At 47.2% G+C, this 16,163-nt stretch overlaps 2 protein-coding genes across 2 annotated transcripts in view; both read right to left on the bottom strand.

Annotated features, from left to right (window-relative positions):
* The window catches only part of AKAP8 (A-kinase anchoring protein 8), a 36,770-nt gene extending 33,900 nt beyond the window's left edge, over positions 1-2,870 (bottom strand). Inside the window, exons 1-2 of the mRNA XM_058821374.1 lie at positions 2,826-2,870; positions 779-817 (exon numbers count right to left, since the gene is read on the bottom strand). Coding sequence (XP_058677357.1) covers positions 779-817; positions 2,826-2,844 — 58 coding nt within the window. The 5' untranslated portion in view covers positions 2,845-2,870. The remainder of the gene's footprint in view (positions 1-778; positions 818-2,825) is intronic.
* Positions 2,871-7,682: 4,812 nt separating this feature from the next.
* The window catches only part of AKAP8L (A-kinase anchoring protein 8 like), a 36,940-nt gene continuing 28,459 nt past the window's right edge, over positions 7,683-16,163 (bottom strand). Inside the window, 3 exon segments of the mRNA XM_058821373.1 lie at positions 7,683-8,944; positions 11,264-11,359; positions 15,466-15,596. Coding sequence (XP_058677356.1) covers positions 8,201-8,944; positions 11,264-11,359; positions 15,466-15,596 — 971 coding nt within the window. The 3' untranslated portion in view covers positions 7,683-8,200.

Raw genomic sequence — 16,163 nt, 5'->3', positions numbered from 1 at the left:
GTGAATGGGAAATGCTGAAATGTGGGCTGAAATGTTTGGGGTTTTGGGGAAATGGGGAGAGTTGGGGATAAAACAGGAAGGGGTTGGGATTTGGGGGGTCTGGATGGAATCGTGATGGGTTTGGCAGGGAAAAGGAGGAAAAAGGGAAAAAAGGGTTGGGGATGTGCAGAGGTTTTGGGAGTTGGGGCTGGAGAGGGTGAAAAATGGGGAAAACAGAGGGGGAAAGGGGTGGGGAAATGGGGAAAAAAGGGGAAATGGGGAAGAAAAGGAGGGGGAAGGGAAAGAGGAGAAATATGGGAAAAGCACAGGGGGAAAGTAGGAGAAAAATGAGGGGGAAGGGAGAAAAATGGGTGGAAATGGAGAAAATAGGAGAAAAATGGGGGGAAATGGAAAAAAAAAGGAGAAAAATGGGGGGATAAGGGGGAAATAGGAAAAAACGGGGGAAAATAGGTGGGAAAATGAGAAAAATGGGAGGAAAACGATGGGAAAATGGGGAGAAAGGGGGGGAAGAGAAAGAGGAGAAATATGGGAAAAGGGGAGAAAGTGGGAGAAAAACAGACTGGAAAGGGAGAAAAATGGGGAAAAATGGGGGGAAATGGGAGAAAAAAGGAATAAAATGGGAGAAAAAAGGGGGGAAATGGGAGAAAAGTGAGAAGAAAAATGGGGGGGAAATGGGAGAAAAGTGGGGGGAAAAGGGGGGGAACGGAGGGAAAGAGGGAAAGGGGAAGGAAAGAAGGGAAAAAAAGGAAAAGTTGAGGAAAAGTTGGGAAAGTCTCACCCTGGGTGCCGGTGGCCCCGGTGCTCCAGCTGCCATAGCCTGGGGAAAAGGAGGAGCTGTCAGCAGGGAAGGGAAAATTCCCAATTTTCATGGGCACAATCCCAAATTCCAGCCCCAAATTCCAGTCCAAATCCCAAATTCCAGCCCCAAAATCCAACTCTGATCCTAAAATCCAACCCTGATCCCAAATCTGGCCCCAATCCCAAATCCCAGCCGCAAAATCCAGCTCTGATCCTAAAATCCAACCCTGATCCCAAAATCCAGCCCTGATCCCAAATTCCAGCCCCAAATTCCAAAATCCAGCCCCAAATTCCAGGGGAATTTCCAGGGGGAATCTCAAAGGGATCCAGGGGGATTTCTGATGGGGAATCCGTGGGGAATTTCCAGAGGGAATCCTGAGGGGATCATGGGGAATTCTGAGGAAAATTCCAGGGGGATCCTGAGGGCATCCAGGGAATTTCCAGGGGGAATCCTGAGGGGATTCTGAGGGGGAGATCTTGTGGATTTTCAGAGGAAATCCAGGGGAATCCTGAGGGGATCCAAATGAAATCCTGAGGGGATTCAGAGGAATTTCCAGAGGGAATCCCAAAGGGATCCAGGGGAATTCTGAGGGGGAATCCACAGGGAATTTCCAAGGGGAATCCTGAGGAGATTCCGGGGGAATCCAGGGAATTTCCAGGGGGATCCTGAGGAATTCTGAGGGGGAATCCATGGGGAATTTCCAGAAGGAATCCTGAGGGGATCCAGGAGAGATTCTGAGAGAATTCAGGGGAATTTCCAGGGAAATCCTGAGGGAATTTCCAGAGGGAATCCCAAGGGGATCCAGGGGAATTCTGAGGGGGAATCCACAGGGAAATTCCAGAGGGAATCCCAAGGGGATCCAGGGGAATTCTGAGGGAGGAATCCACGGGGAATTTCCAGGGGAAATCCTGAGGGGATTCTGAGGGGGAGATCTTGTGGATTTTCAGAGGAAATCCAGGGGATTCCTGAGGGGATCCAGATGAAATCCTGAGGGGATTCAGAGGAATTTCCAGAGGGAATCCCAAAGGGATCCAGGGGAATTCTGAGGGGGAATCCATGGGGAATTTCCAGAGGGAATCCTGAGGGGATCCAGGGGAAATTGCAGGAGGAATCCTCAGGGAATTTCCAGGGGAATTTCCAGAGAAAATCCTGAGGGGATCCAGGGGAAATCCTGAGGGGAGATCCATGAAATTTCCAGGGGGGGATCCTGAAGGGTTCCAGGGGAATTTCCAGAGGAAATCCTGAGGGGAGATCCAGGGAATGTCCAGCGGGAATCCTGAGGGGATTCAGCGGAGATTCTGAGAGGATCCAGGAGAATTTCCAGGAGAGATTCTGAGGAGATCCACAGGGAATCTCCAAGGGAGATCCTCAGAGAATCCAGGGGGAAAGCTGAGGGGATCCATGGGAAAACCTGAGGGAATCCTCAGGGGGAATCCTGAGGGGATCCTGAGCGGACCTAGGGTAGAATCCAGGAGGGAATTTCTAAAGGAGATCCTGAGGGAAATCCAGGGGAGATCCAAGGCGGGGACTCCAGGGGGATCCCCTTAGGAGGGGACAGGGATCCCCTCAGGAGGGGCCACGGGACGCACTGGGAAAAGCACGGCACCCCCAGGAAGGGGACACAGGAACCCCCAAGGAAGGGACACGAAACCCCTACCGGGGGCAGCCACGGTTGGGACGGGCCAGGACGAGGGAAACTGAGGCACAGGCGAGGGGGGCGGGGCCGCGGCCGCCATTTTGTGTCGTCTTCAGAAATGGGCCCGGCGCCATTTCCGCCCCCAGGGCACGACCCCCCCCCTTAGCACCTAACAGCCAATCAGCGCCGCCCTAGCGGTGAGTGACGTGGCGCTCAGCCAATCAGCGGCGCCACTGCCTCATACGGGGGCGGGCGCTGCGCTTCCGGCTGCTGCGGAGCCCCCCTCGGCACCCGCCGGTCACGGAGCCGGTGCTGAGGCAGCGAGGGGAAGGAACCGCCGCCATCCCGAGAGAGCGGCAGCACCACGGGGCCGCCCTGCCCGGCTCTTACCGCCGTATCCCGGCTCCATCGCCGCCACCTCCGCTCGGCGCCGCCGCCGCTTCACCGCCCGCCTCAGCTGCTGGCGCACGCGCACCACCGCCCCCCTCCCGTTTAGCTCCGCCCACAGCACTCCTGATTGGTTGATTTCCTCTGAGGCGCGGCCCGCCCGCAGCTCCCGCCTTTGATTTGATTGGTGGAAACGCTTCCGCCCCGAGAGAACGGCAATCAATCACGGGCGTTCTGGCTCCTGATTGGGCGGCTCCGCGGGGCGCGTCCCTCGCCGGCCGTGAGGGGAAGGAGGGGCCGCCATGGAGTTCCCGGGGCCGGGAGCGGAGCGGCCCCGAAACGAACCCGGGATGGCCCCGGCCAGGCCCTGAAACGGCTCCGGAGAGGCCTCGAATGGCCCCGGAGCGGCCCCTCCCAGTGACAATGTCCCCAATGCCTCACAGTGAGTGTCCCCAGCCCGTCAGTGACAGCGTCCCCAAATCCCCTCACGGACCCCAAATCATCTCAGGGTCCGCAGATCCGCTCAAGTGTTCTCAAATCTCCTCAGCATCCCCAAATCCCCTCAAAATGTCACCAACCCCCCTCACAACGTCCCCAGATCACCTCAGGGTCCCCAAATCCCCTCAAAACATCTCCAATTCTCCTCAGCGTTCCCAAATTCCCTCAAAATGTTCCCAAATCCCCTCAGGGTTCCCAAATCCCCTCACAATGTCACCAAATTCCCTCAAAATGTCCCCAAATCACCTCAGGGTCCCCAAATCCCCTCAAAATGTCCCCAAATCACCTCAGGGTCCCCAAATCCCCTCAAAACATCTCCAATTCCCCTCAAAACATCTCCAAATCCCCTCAAAACATCTCCAAATCCCCTCAGCGTTCCCAAATCCCCTCAAAATGTTCCCAAATCCCCTCAGGGTTCCCAAATCCCCTCACAATGTCACCGAATTCCTTCAAAATATTCCCAAATCCCCTCACAGCGTCCCCAAATCCCCTCACAGTGTCACCAAATTCCCTCAAAATGTCACCAGATCCCCTCACAGGGTCCCCAAATCCTTTTTCCCATTATTTTTCCATCCTTTTTCCTCCTTCTCCCCGGTCCTTTTCCATTCCTTTTTTCCCATTTTCCCCCATTCTTTCCTCTCCCTTTCCCATCATTTTCCCATCTCTTTTCCCTCCTTTGTTTCTATTTTTTTTCATCCCTTTTCCTCATACCTTTCCCATTTTTGGCACGAATTTCCCCATTCCAGAAGAAAATCTTCCATTCCTGATGGGAATTTTCCCATTCCTGAAGGAATTTCCCCATCCCTGGTGTGAATTTTCCCATTCCTGATGAGAATTTCCCCATTTTTGGCATGAATTTCCCAAAACCTGAAGGAATTTCTGCCATTCCCAACAATTTTTCCCATTTCTGATGGGAATTTCCCCATTCCAGAAGGAATTTCCCCATTTTTTGCACAAATTTCCCCAATCCTGGCAGGAATTTCCCCATTCCAGAATAAATTCTTCCATTCCTGATGGGAATTTTCCCATTCCTGATGGGAATTTCCCCATTTTTGCCATGAATTTCCCAAAACTTTCTCCCACTCCAGACAATTTTTCCCCAAATTTCCACATTCCTGAAGGAATTTCTCCATTCCAGGCAGGAATTTTCCCATTCCTGCTGCAAATTTTCCCCATTCCAGAAGCAAATTTTCAATTCCTGACAAAATTCCCCCATTCCAGAAAGAAATCTTCCAATTCCTGAAGGGAAATTTCCCTTTTCTGAGAAGAATTTTCCCATTCCTGAAGAAACTTTCCCTTTTTCTGATGGGAATTTCCCTTTCCTGAGAAGAATTTTCCCATTTTTTGCACAAATTTCCCCAATCCTGGCAGGAATTTCCCCATTCCAGAATAAATTCTTCCATTCCTGATGGGAATTTTCCCATTTCTGATGGGAATTTCCCCATTTTTGGCATGAATTTCCCAAAACCTGAAGGAATTTCTGCCATTCCCAACAATTTTTCCCATTTCTGATGGGAATTTCCCCATTCCAGAAGGAATTTCCCCATTTTTTGCACAAATTTCCCCAATCCTGGCACAAATTTCCCCATTCCAGAAGAAAATCTTCCATTCCTGATGGGAATTTTCCCATTCCTGATGGGAATTTCCCCATCCCTGGTGTGAATTTTCCCATTCCTGATGGGAATTTTCCCATTTTTGGCATGAATTTCCCAAAACCTGAAGGAATTTCTGCCACTCCCAACAATTTTTCCCATTTCTGATGGGAATTTCCCCATTCCAGAAGGAATTTCCCCATTTTTTGCACAAATTTCCCCAATCCTGGCAGGAATTTCCCCATTCCAAAAGAAATTCTTCCATTCCTGATGGGAATTTTCCAATTTTTGGCATGAATTTCCCAAAACCTGAAGGAATTTCTCCCATTCCCGACAATTTTTCCCATTTCTGTTGGGAATTTCTCCATTTCTGATGGGAATTTCCCCATTTTTTGCACAAATTTCCCCAATCCTGGCAGAAATTTCCAGAAGAAATTCTTCCATTCCTGATGGGAATTTTCCCATTCCTGAAGGAATTTCCCCATCCCAAACCCCAAATCCCCCCAAAATTCCCCCTCAAATTCCAACATTTCCCCAATTTCGGGCAGGAAAATCCCAACCCCACCCCAAAAAATGTGAATTTTGTGTTTTGAGGCTTTAGCAAAGATGAGAAATTGGGATGAGCTGAGCTGGAGTCCTTTAAAATCCACAGAAATTCGGGAATTTCCTCCCGGTCACAACGGACACAACGGCACCGAACGCTCAGGGCAGGGAAAAACAGAGGGAAAAACGGGGAAAAATTGGGAAAAATGGGAAAAAACGACAGGAAAACAGCAGGGAAACAGCGGGAAAAGGAACCACAGCCACGGGAAATCCTGGGAAATCCTGGGGAGGAATTCCAGACTTCAACACCTGGAAAAATGCCCAAAATTCCAGCAGGGAATTGTCCAAATCACAGCATGAAATTCCCAAAAATTCAGGTGGAAATTTCCCAAAATTCCAGCTGGAAGTTGTCCAAAATTCCAGCTGGAAATTCCCCAAAATCACAGCTTGAAATTCCCAAAAAATTCAGGTGGAAATTCCCCAAAATCCACCCAGAAATTCCCCCAAATCCCAACTGGAAATTCCCAAAAAATTCAGGTGGAAATTCCTAAAATTCCAACTGGAAATTCCCCAAAATCCGCCCAGAAATTCCCCCCCAAATCCAACTGGAAATTCCCCAAAATCCACCCAAAATTCCCCCCCAAATCCAACTGGAAATTCCCAAAAAATCCACCCAGAAATTCCCACAATTCCACCTGGAAATTCCCAAAAAATTCAGGTGAAAATTCCCAAAAATCCCAGCTGGAAATTCCCCATAATTCCACCCAAAATTCCCAAAAATTCCACCCAGAAATTCCCCAAAACCCAACTGGAAATTCCCAAAAATCCAGCCTGAAAATCCCACAAATCCCAGCCGGAAATTCCAAAAAAATTCAGGTGGAAATTCCTAAAATTCCAACTGGAAATTCCCCAAAATCCACCCAGAAATTCCCCCCCAAATCCAACTGGAAATTCCCAAAAAATTCAGGTGGAAATTCCCCAAAATCCACCCAGAAATTCCCACAAATCCCAACTGGAAATTCCCAAAAAATTCAGCTGGGAACTCCCAAAAAATCCAGGTGAAAATTCCCAAAAATCCCAGCTGGAAATTCCCAAAAATCCAGCCTGAAAATCCCACAAATCCCAGTCGGAAATTCCCAAAAAATTCAGGTGAAAATTCCCAAAATTCCACCCAGAAATTCCCTCAAATTCCAGCTGGAAATTCCCAAAAATCCCAACTCAAATTTCCCAAAATTCCCAAAATTCCCAACTGAAAATTAAAAAAAAAAAATTCCACCCATAAATTCCCAGAAATTCCAGCTGGAAATTCCCACAAAAATTTTTCCCAAGAATTCCCAAAAAACCCAACAAAATTCCCATTTTTTCCCAAGAATTCCCAGAAAATCCAAAGGAATTCCCAAAAACCCAAGAAAATTCCCATTTTTTCCCCAGGAATTCCCAAAAATCCCACAAAATTTCCATTTTTGCCAAAGAATTCCCAAAAAACCCAACAAAATCCCATTTTTTCCCAAGAATTCCCAGAAAATCCAAAGGAATTCCCAAAAACCCAACAAATTCCCATTTTTTTCCCAAGAAAATTCCAAAAAAATCCCACAAATTCTTCCCAAGAAAATTCCCAAAAAACCCAAGAAAATTCCCATTTTCCCCCAAGAAAATTCCCCAAAAATCCCACAAAATTCCCATTTTTTCCCAAGAATTCCCAGAAAATCCAAAGGAATTCCCAAAACCCCAAGAAAATTCCCTTTTTTTCCCAAGAAAATTCCAAAAAAAGCCACAAAATTCCCATTTTTCCCAAGAATTCCCAAAAATCCCAACAAAATTCCCATTTTTCCCCCAAGAATTCCCAGAAAATCCAAAGGAATTCCCCAAAAAACCCAACAAATTTCCCATTTTTCCCCAAGAAAATTCCCAAAAAATCCCACAAAATTCCCATTTTTTCCCAAGAATTCCCAGAAAATCCAAAGGAATTCCCAAAAACCCAAGAAAATTCCCATTTTTTTCCCCCAGGAATTCCCAAAAAACCCAAGAAAATTCCCAACCTTTTTCCCAAGAATTCCCACAAAATTCCCATTTTTTCCCAAGAATTCCCAGAAAATCCAAAGGAATTCCCAAAACCCCAACAAAATTCCCATTTTTTCCCAAGAAAATTCCAAAAAAAACCCCACAAAATTCCCATTTTTTCCCAAGAATTCCCAAAAAACCCAACAAAATTCCAATTTTTTCCCCAGGAATTCCCAAAAATCCCAACAAAACTCCCATTTTTTCCCAAGAAAATTCCCAAAAAATCCCACAAAATTCCCATTTTTTCCCCAAGAATTCCCAAAACATCCCACAAAACTCCCATTTTTTCCCAAGAATTCCCAAAAAATCCAAAGGAATTCCCATTTTTCCCAAGAGTTCCCAAAAAATTCCCATTCTTTTCCCAAGAATTCCCAAAAAATCCAAAGGAATTCCCAAAAACCCCAGAAAATTCCCATTTTTTTCCCCAAGAATTCCCAGAAAATCCCACAAAATTCCCATTTTTCCCAAGAAAATTCCATAAAAATCCCACAAATTTCCCATTTTTTCCCAAAAAACCCCACAAAATTCCCATTTTTTTTCCCCAGAAAATTCCCATTTTTTTCCCAAGAATTCCCAGAAAATCCCAAGGAATTCCCATTTTTTCCCCAGAAAATTCCCATTTTTCCCAGGAATCCCCAGAATTTCCGGATTTGGGGCCGTTCCGGGTCCTTTTCCCTGCAGGATTCACTCCTGGAACCTTCCAGAACTTGGGGAAATTTGGGAATTTTGGGAATTTTGGGAATTTTGGGAATTTTCCCCCTCTGGGTTCCCCCCTGGTCCCTTTTGCTGCTTTTTGGCTGCTGAAATTTCCTCGGAATTTTCCTTTTCCTCGGGATTTTCCTCAGGATTTTCCGGAATTTTCCCAGAATTTTCCGGATTTTCTTTCCAATTTTCCCGATTTTCCGCAGAATCCTCAAAATTTTGGGGATTTTCCGTTGAATTTTCAGCGTTTTCCATGGAATTTTCCAGATTTTCTTCAGGATTTTGGGGGATTTTCGTTGAATTTTCAGGATTTTCCGTGGAATTTTCCGGATTTTCTGTGGAATTTTCCGGATTTTCCGTGGAATTTTCTGCATTTTTTGTGGAATTTTCTGCATTTTCTGTGGAATTTTCCAGATTTTCTTCAGGATCTGGGGGATTTTTTGTCAAATTTCCAGGATTTCCTGTGGAATTTTCAGGATTTTCTTCTGGAATTTTGGGGTTTTCTCTGGGATTTTCTGGATTTTCTTCAGGATTTTGGGGATTTTTTGTAGAATTTTGGGGGTTTTCTTCGGGATTTTGGGGATTTTTGGTGGAATTTTGGGGGTTTTCTTCGGGATTTTGGGGATTTTTGGTGGAATTTTGGGGATTTTCTTCGGGATTTTCCTCTGCTGCTCCTTCCTCGTGCTCCTCCTTTTCCTCGGGATCGTCCGTGAATGGATTTTCCCCCTGGAAAAAAAGGGAAAAAATTCTCCAAAAATCCCCAAATTTCCCATTTTGAGCCTCCCTTTAAGGCATTTTCACCCCCCCATCGTCCCAAATCCAGAAAAAAATGGGAATATTCCCAAAAAAACACCCACAAAACTGCAAAGTATTCCCCAAAAATCCAAAATATTCCCCCCAAACCCCCAAAATATCCCCAAAAAACCAAAATATTCCCAAAAAACTCCACCCAAAAGCTGAAAATATTCCCACAAACGCAGCAAATCCCAAAATATTCCCTGAAAATTCCCCAAAAACCCTAAAATCTTTTCAAAAAATTGATTTTTTTCCCCAAAAATTCCCAAATGCCCCCAAAGATCCACAAGATCCCTAAAACCTCAAAATATTCCCCAAAAACCCCCAAATATTCCCCCCAAAAATCCACCCAAAAGCTCAAAATATTCCCAGAAAAACAGCAAAGCCCAAAATGTTCCTAAAAAAACCCCAAAATTGTCCCAAAAATCCAAAATATTCCCAAGCCCACCTCCAAAACCCAACAATGTTCCCAAAATCCTCCCAAAAATCAGCCCCAAAATCCCTGAAAATTCCCAAAACATCCCCCAAAACACCTCAAAACTCAAAATATTCCCAAAAACTTCCCCAAATCACCCCAAACTCCAAAATAGTCCCCAAAAATTCCCAACCCCGCCCCCAAAAGCCCAAAATATTCCCAAAAACCTTGAAATATTCCCCCAAAAATTCCAAAATATTCCCAAAAACCTCGAAATATTCCCCCAAAAATTCCAAAATGTTCCCAAAAACCTCGAAATATTCCCCCAAAAATTCCAAAATATTCCCAAAAACTTCAAAATATTCTCCCCAAAACCCCAAAATGCTCCCAAAAACCTCGAAATACTCCCCCAAAAACCTCAAAATGCTCCCAAAAACCTCGAAATATTCCCCCCAAAATTCCCCCCAAAACTCCAAAATATTCCCAAAAAAACCAAAATATTCCGGGAATGTTCCCAAAAAACCCCTCAAACTTCCAATATTCAAAAAAAAACCTCCCAGAAATTCCCAAAAAACCCCCAAAATTCCCCCAAACCCCTCAAAAATCAAAAATATTCCAAAGAATCCCCTCAAAAATTCAAAGCATTCCCAAAAATCCCCAAAAAACCCCCAAAAAATTGGTTTAAAAACCCCTCAAAAATCCAATTTATCCCCCAAAATTCCCCAAAATCTCCCCCAGCGCCCCGAAAATTCCCAAATATCGCCCCCGAGCTGGACAAAAATCCCCCAAGACTGCCAAAATTCCCAAAAAATCCCTCAAAAATACAAAATACTCTCAACAATTCCATCAAAAATCCAAAATATTCCCCAGGAACTCCCACAAATTACCCCCAAAAACCTCAAAAATCCCCCCAAAAAAACCCCTCAAAATTCCCAAAAATTCCCAAAAAACCCCCTCAAAATGCTCCTAAAAATCTCCTGAAAATTTCCCCCCAAAAAACCCCAAAAGCCTCTCAAAAATTCCAAATATTCCCAAATAAATGCCCCAAAATTGCCCAAAAAACCCCACAAAACCCCTAAAAATTCCCCCAAAAAACCCCAAAATCTCCCCCAAACCCCTCAGAATTCCCAAAAATTCCCAAAATGCCCAAAAAATCCCCAAAATTCCCTCCAAAAATTCCCGAATGCCTCTCAAAAATTCAAAGTGTTCCTAAAAAACGCCCCAAAATTGCCCAAAAATTTCCCCAAAACGCCTAAAAAATTCCAAAATATCCCCCAAAATTCCCCCAAACCCCTCAGAATTCCCAAAAATTCCCAAAAAATTCCCAAAAACCCCAAAAATCTTCTGAAAATTCCCAAAAAATCCCCAAAAGCCTCTCAAAAATTCCAAATATTCCCAAAAAAACGCCCCAAAATTGCCCAAAACCCCCAAAATCTCCCCCAAACCCCTCAGAATTCCCAGAAATTCCCCAAAAATTCCCAAAATGCCCAAAAAATCCCCAAAATTCCCCCAAAAATTCCCGAATGCCTCTCAAAAATTCAAAATATTCCCAAAAAAACGCCCCAAAATTGCCCAAAAAACCCCACAAAACCCCTAAAAATTCCAAAAAAACCCCCAAAATCTCCCCCAAACCCCTCAGAATTCCCAAAAATTCCCAAAAAATCTCCTGAAAATTCCCAAAAAAACCCCTAAAAGTCCCTCAAAATTTCAAAATATTCCCAAAAAACGCCCCAAAATTGCCCAAAAAACCCCACAAAACCCCTAAAAATTCCCCCAGAAATTCCCAAAATTCCCAAAAAATTCCCAAAAAATTCCCAAAATCCCCGAAATCCCACCTGGAGGAAGCTCTGCAGTTTGCTGCCGATGAGTTTGTTGTTGAGGATGCTCCGCGCCACCGCCAGCGACGCGCGCTTGGATTGCTCCAGCATGGCCTGGAAATTCCGGAATTTCAGGGAAATTCGGGAATTCCGGCAATTCCTGGGGTGTTCCAGGGGATTCCGGGGGATTGGGGAGCGAATTCAAGAAAATTCCCAACAAAATTCCCTGGGAAAAAGGGGCTGGGGGTGGAAAATCAGGAAATTCCAGGCAATTTTACAAGGGATTTTCCAGAGAAATTCCAAAAAGAAATTCCCAGGAAAAAATGGGCTGGGGACACAAATCCAGGGAATTCTGGGAATTCCAGGGGGTGTTCCAGGGATTGGGGCACAAATCCAGGGAAATTCCCAAAAAATCCCCAGGGAAAGAGGGGCTGGGGGTGGAAATCCACGGAAAAATGTGAGAAATCCCGGGATTTGGGGCTGTTCCTGGAGGAATTGCCAGGATTTGGGGGGGATCCCAAGGTTTTGTGGGATCCCAGACGGAATTCCCAGGATTTGAACAGATCCTGACGTGAATTCCCAGGATTTTTGGTGGATCCCATCAGGAATTCCCAGGATTTGAATGGATCCCAGTGTAAATTCCCAGGATTTTTGGTGGATCCCTTCAGGAATTCCCAGGATTTGGATGGATCCCACTGTAAATTCCCAGGATTTGAATGGATCCCAGCAGGAATTCCCAGGATTTGAATGGATCCCACTGTAAATTCCCAGGATTTTTGGTGGATCCCATCAGGAATTCCCAGGATTTGGATGGATCCCAGTGTAAATTCCCAGGATTTTTGATGGATCCTGTCAGGAATTCCCAGGATTTGGATGGATCCCACTGTAAATTCCCAGGATTTGGATGGATCCTGTCAGGAATTCCCAGGATTTGGATGGATCCCACTGTAAATTCCCAGGATTTTTGGTGGATCCTGTCAGGAATTCCCAGGATTTGGATGGATCCCAGTGAAAATTCCCAGGATTTTTGGTGGATCCCATCAGGAATTCCCAGGATTTGGATGGATCCCAGTGAAAATTCCCAGGTTTTGGATGGATCCCACTGTAAATTCCCAGGATTTTTGATGGATCCCAGTGTAAATTCCCAGGATTGGATGGATCCCACTGTAAATTCCCAGGATTTTTGGTGGATCCTGTCAGGAATTCCCAGGATTTGGATGGATCCCAGTGAAAATTCCCAGGATTTTTGATGGATCCCAGTGAAAATTCCCAGGATTTGAATGGATCCCACTGTAAATTCCCAGGATTTGGATGGATCCCATCAGGAATTCCCAGGATTTGGATGGATCCCAGTGTAAATTCCCAGGATTTTTGATGGATCCCATCAGGAATTCCCAGGATTTGCATGGATCCCACTGTAAATTCCCAGGATTTTTGGTGGATCCCATCAGGAATTCCCAGGATTTGAATGGATCCCAGTGAAAATTCCCAGGATTTTTGGTGGATCCCAGCCAGAATTCCCAGGATTTGGATGGATCCCAGTGAAAATTCCCAGGATTTGGATGGATCCCAGTATAATTCCCACATCTCAGGGTGGAACCCAGCCGGAATTCCCAGGATTTGTGTGGATCCCAGAGAAAATTCCCAGGATTTTTGGTGGATCCCAGTGAAAATTCCCAGGATTTGAATGGATCCCACTGTAAATTCCCAGGATTTGGATGGATCCCAGTGAAAATTCCCAGGATTTTTAGTGGATCCCATCAGGAATTCCCAGGATTTGTGCGGATCCCACTGTAAATTCCCAGGATTTTTAGTGGATCCCAGCAGGAATTCCCAGGATTTGTGCGGATCCCACTGTAAATTCCCAGTATTTGAATGGATCCCAGCCGGAATTCCCAGGATTTGGATGGATCCCACTGTAAATTCCCAGGATTTGAATGGATCCCAGTGAAAATTCCCAGGATTTTTGGTGGATCCCATCAGGAATTCCCAGGATTTGAATGGATCCCACTGTAAATTCCCAGGATTTTTAGTGGATCCCTTCAGGAATTCCCAGGATTTGTGCGGATCCCACTGTAAATTCCCAGTATTTGAATGGATCCCAGCAGGAATTCCCAGGATTTGGATGGATCCCACTGTAAATTCCCAGGATTTTTGGTGGATCCCATCAGGAATTCCCAGGATTTGAATGGATCCCAGTGAAAATTCCCAGGATTTTTGGTGGATCCCAGCCAGAATTCCCAGGATTTGAATGGATCCCAGTGAAAATGTCCAGGATTTTTAGTGGATCTCCTCAGGAATTCCCACATTTCAGGATGGATCCCAGTGGATCCCAATGGGAATCCCCGGGGTTTTATGGATCCCAGTACGAATTCCCAGGATTTGGGTGGATCCCAGTGGATCCCAGGCTCACCCTGCGGTTGTGGCCGCGCTCGGGGCACCTCAGGTGCCTCTGGATGGATCCCAGTGGATCCCCCGGGTTTCAGGGTGGATCCCAGTAGATCCCAGTGGTAATCCCCAGGGTTTTATGGATCCCATTGGATCCCAGTGTAATTCACAGGTTTCAGGGTGGATCCCGGTGGATCTGGGTGGATCCCAGTGTGCATTCCCATGGTTTTTGTGGATCCCAGTGCACATTCCCAGGTTTCAGGGTGGATCCCAGTGGATCCCAGTGGGAACCCCCAGGGTTTTATGGATCCCAGTACAAATTCCCAGGATTTGGGTGGATCCCAGTGGATCCCAGGCTCACCCTGCGGTTGTGGCCGCGCTCGGGGCACCTCAGGTGCCTCTGGATGGATCCCAGTGGATCCCCCAGGTTTCAGGGTGGATCCCAATGGGAATCCCCAGGGTTTTATGGATCCCAGTACGAATTCCCATTATTTTTGTGGATCCCAGTGGATCCCAGGCTCACCCTGCGGTTGTGGCCGTGCTCGGGGGATCTCAGGTGCCTCTGGATGGATCCCAGTGGATCCCAGTGTACATTCCCAGAGATTTTATGGATCCCACTGTACACCCCCAGGGTTTTATGGATCCCAGTATAAATTCCCATTATTTTTGTGGATCCCAGTGGATCCCAGGCTCACCCTGCGGTTGTGGCCGCGCTCGGGGCACCTCAGGTGCCTCTGGATGGATCCCAGTGGATCCCACGGGTTTCAGTGTGGATCCCAATGGGAATCCCCAGGGGTTTATGGATCCCAGTGGATCCCAGTGTAATTCACAGGTTTCAGAGTGGATCCCAGTGGTAATCCCCAGGGTTTTATGGATCCCAGTATAAATTCCCAGGATTTGGGTGGATCCCAGTGGATCCCAGGCTCACCCTGCGGTTGTGGCCGTGCTCGGGGCACCTCAGGTGCCTCTGGGTGGATCCCAGTGGATCCCAGTGTACATTCCCAGAGATTTTATGGATCCCACTGTACACCCCCAGGGTTTTATGGATCCCAGTACGAATTCCCACATTTCAGGGTGGATCCCAGTGGATCCCAGGCTCACCCTGCGGTTGTGGCCGCGCTCGGGGGATCTCAGGTGCCTCTGGATGGATCCCAGTGGATCCCCCGGGTTTCAGGGTGGATCCCAGTGGGAATCCCCAGGGTTTTGTGGATCCCAGTGGATCCCAGTGTAATTCACAGGTTTCAGGGTGGATCCCGGTGGATCTGGGTGGATCCCAGTGTGCATTCCCATGGTTTTTGTGGATCCCAGTGCACATTCCCAGGTTTCAGGGTGGATCCCAGTGGATCCCAGTGGGAATCCCCAGGGGTTTATGGATCCCAGTACAAATTCCCAGGATTTGGGTGGATCCCAGTGGATCCCAGGCTCACCCTGCGGTTGTGGCCGCGCTCGGGGCACCTCAGGTGCCTCTGGATGGATCCCAGTGGATCCCACGGGTTTCAGGGTGGATCCCAATGGGAATCCCCAGGGTTTTATGGATCCCAGTGGATCCCAGTGTAATTCACAGGTTTCAGAGTGGATCCCGGTGGGAATCCCCAGGGTTTTATGGATCCCAGTACGAATTCCCATTATTTTTGTGGATCCCAGTGGATCCCAGGCTCACCCTGCGGTTGTGGCCGCGCTCGGGGGACCTCAGGTGCCTCTGGATGGATCCCAGTGGATCCCAGTGTACATTCCCAGAGATTTTATGGATCCCACTGTACACCCCCAGGGTTTTATGGATCCCAGTATAAATTCCCATTATTTTTATGGATCCCAGTGGATCCCAGGCTCACCCTGCGGTTGTGGCCGTGCTCGGGGGATCTCAGGTGCCTCTGGATGGATCCCCAGTGCATGGGGATCAGGAGGTCGCAGGCAGAGCAGTGAGCGGCCTCAACCTTGCGCACAAAGTGCTCCAGGCCCAGATCTGGGGAAAAAGGGATCAAAAAACGGGATCAGGGATCTGGGAATGGGATCAGGGATCTGGGAATGGGATCAGGGAATGGGATTTGGGATCCCCAGGGCTCCAGGCCCAGATCTGGGAAAAGAGGGATCAAAAAACGGGATCAGGGATCAGGGAATGGGATCAGGGATCTCCAGTGCTCCAGGCCCAGATCTGGGAAACAGAAAACGGGATCAGGAATTGGGATCAGGGATCTGGGAACGGGATCTGGGGTCCCCAGTGCTCCAAGCCCAGATCTGGGAAAAGGGATCAAAAAACGGGATCAGGGATCTGGGAATGGGATCAGGGAATGGGATCTGGGATCCCCAGGGCTCCAGGCCCAGATCTGGGAAAAGGGATCAAAAAACGGGATCAGAAATTGGGATCAGAGATCTGGGAATGGGATCAGGGAATGGGATCAGGGATCCCCAGTGCTCCAGGCCCAGATCTGGGGAACAGAAAATGGGATCAGAAATTGGGATCAGGGATCTGGGAATGGGATCAGGGAATGGGATCAGGGATCTGGGAATGGGATCTGGGATCTGGGAATGG

This window comes from Ammospiza caudacuta, chromosome 29 (genome assembly GCF_027887145.1).
Source record: "Ammospiza caudacuta isolate bAmmCau1 chromosome 29, bAmmCau1.pri, whole genome shotgun sequence".
Lineage (NCBI taxonomy): Eukaryota > Metazoa > Chordata > Aves > Passeriformes > Passerellidae > Ammospiza > Ammospiza caudacuta.
This window is presented reverse-complemented; position numbering and strand designations above follow the sequence as displayed.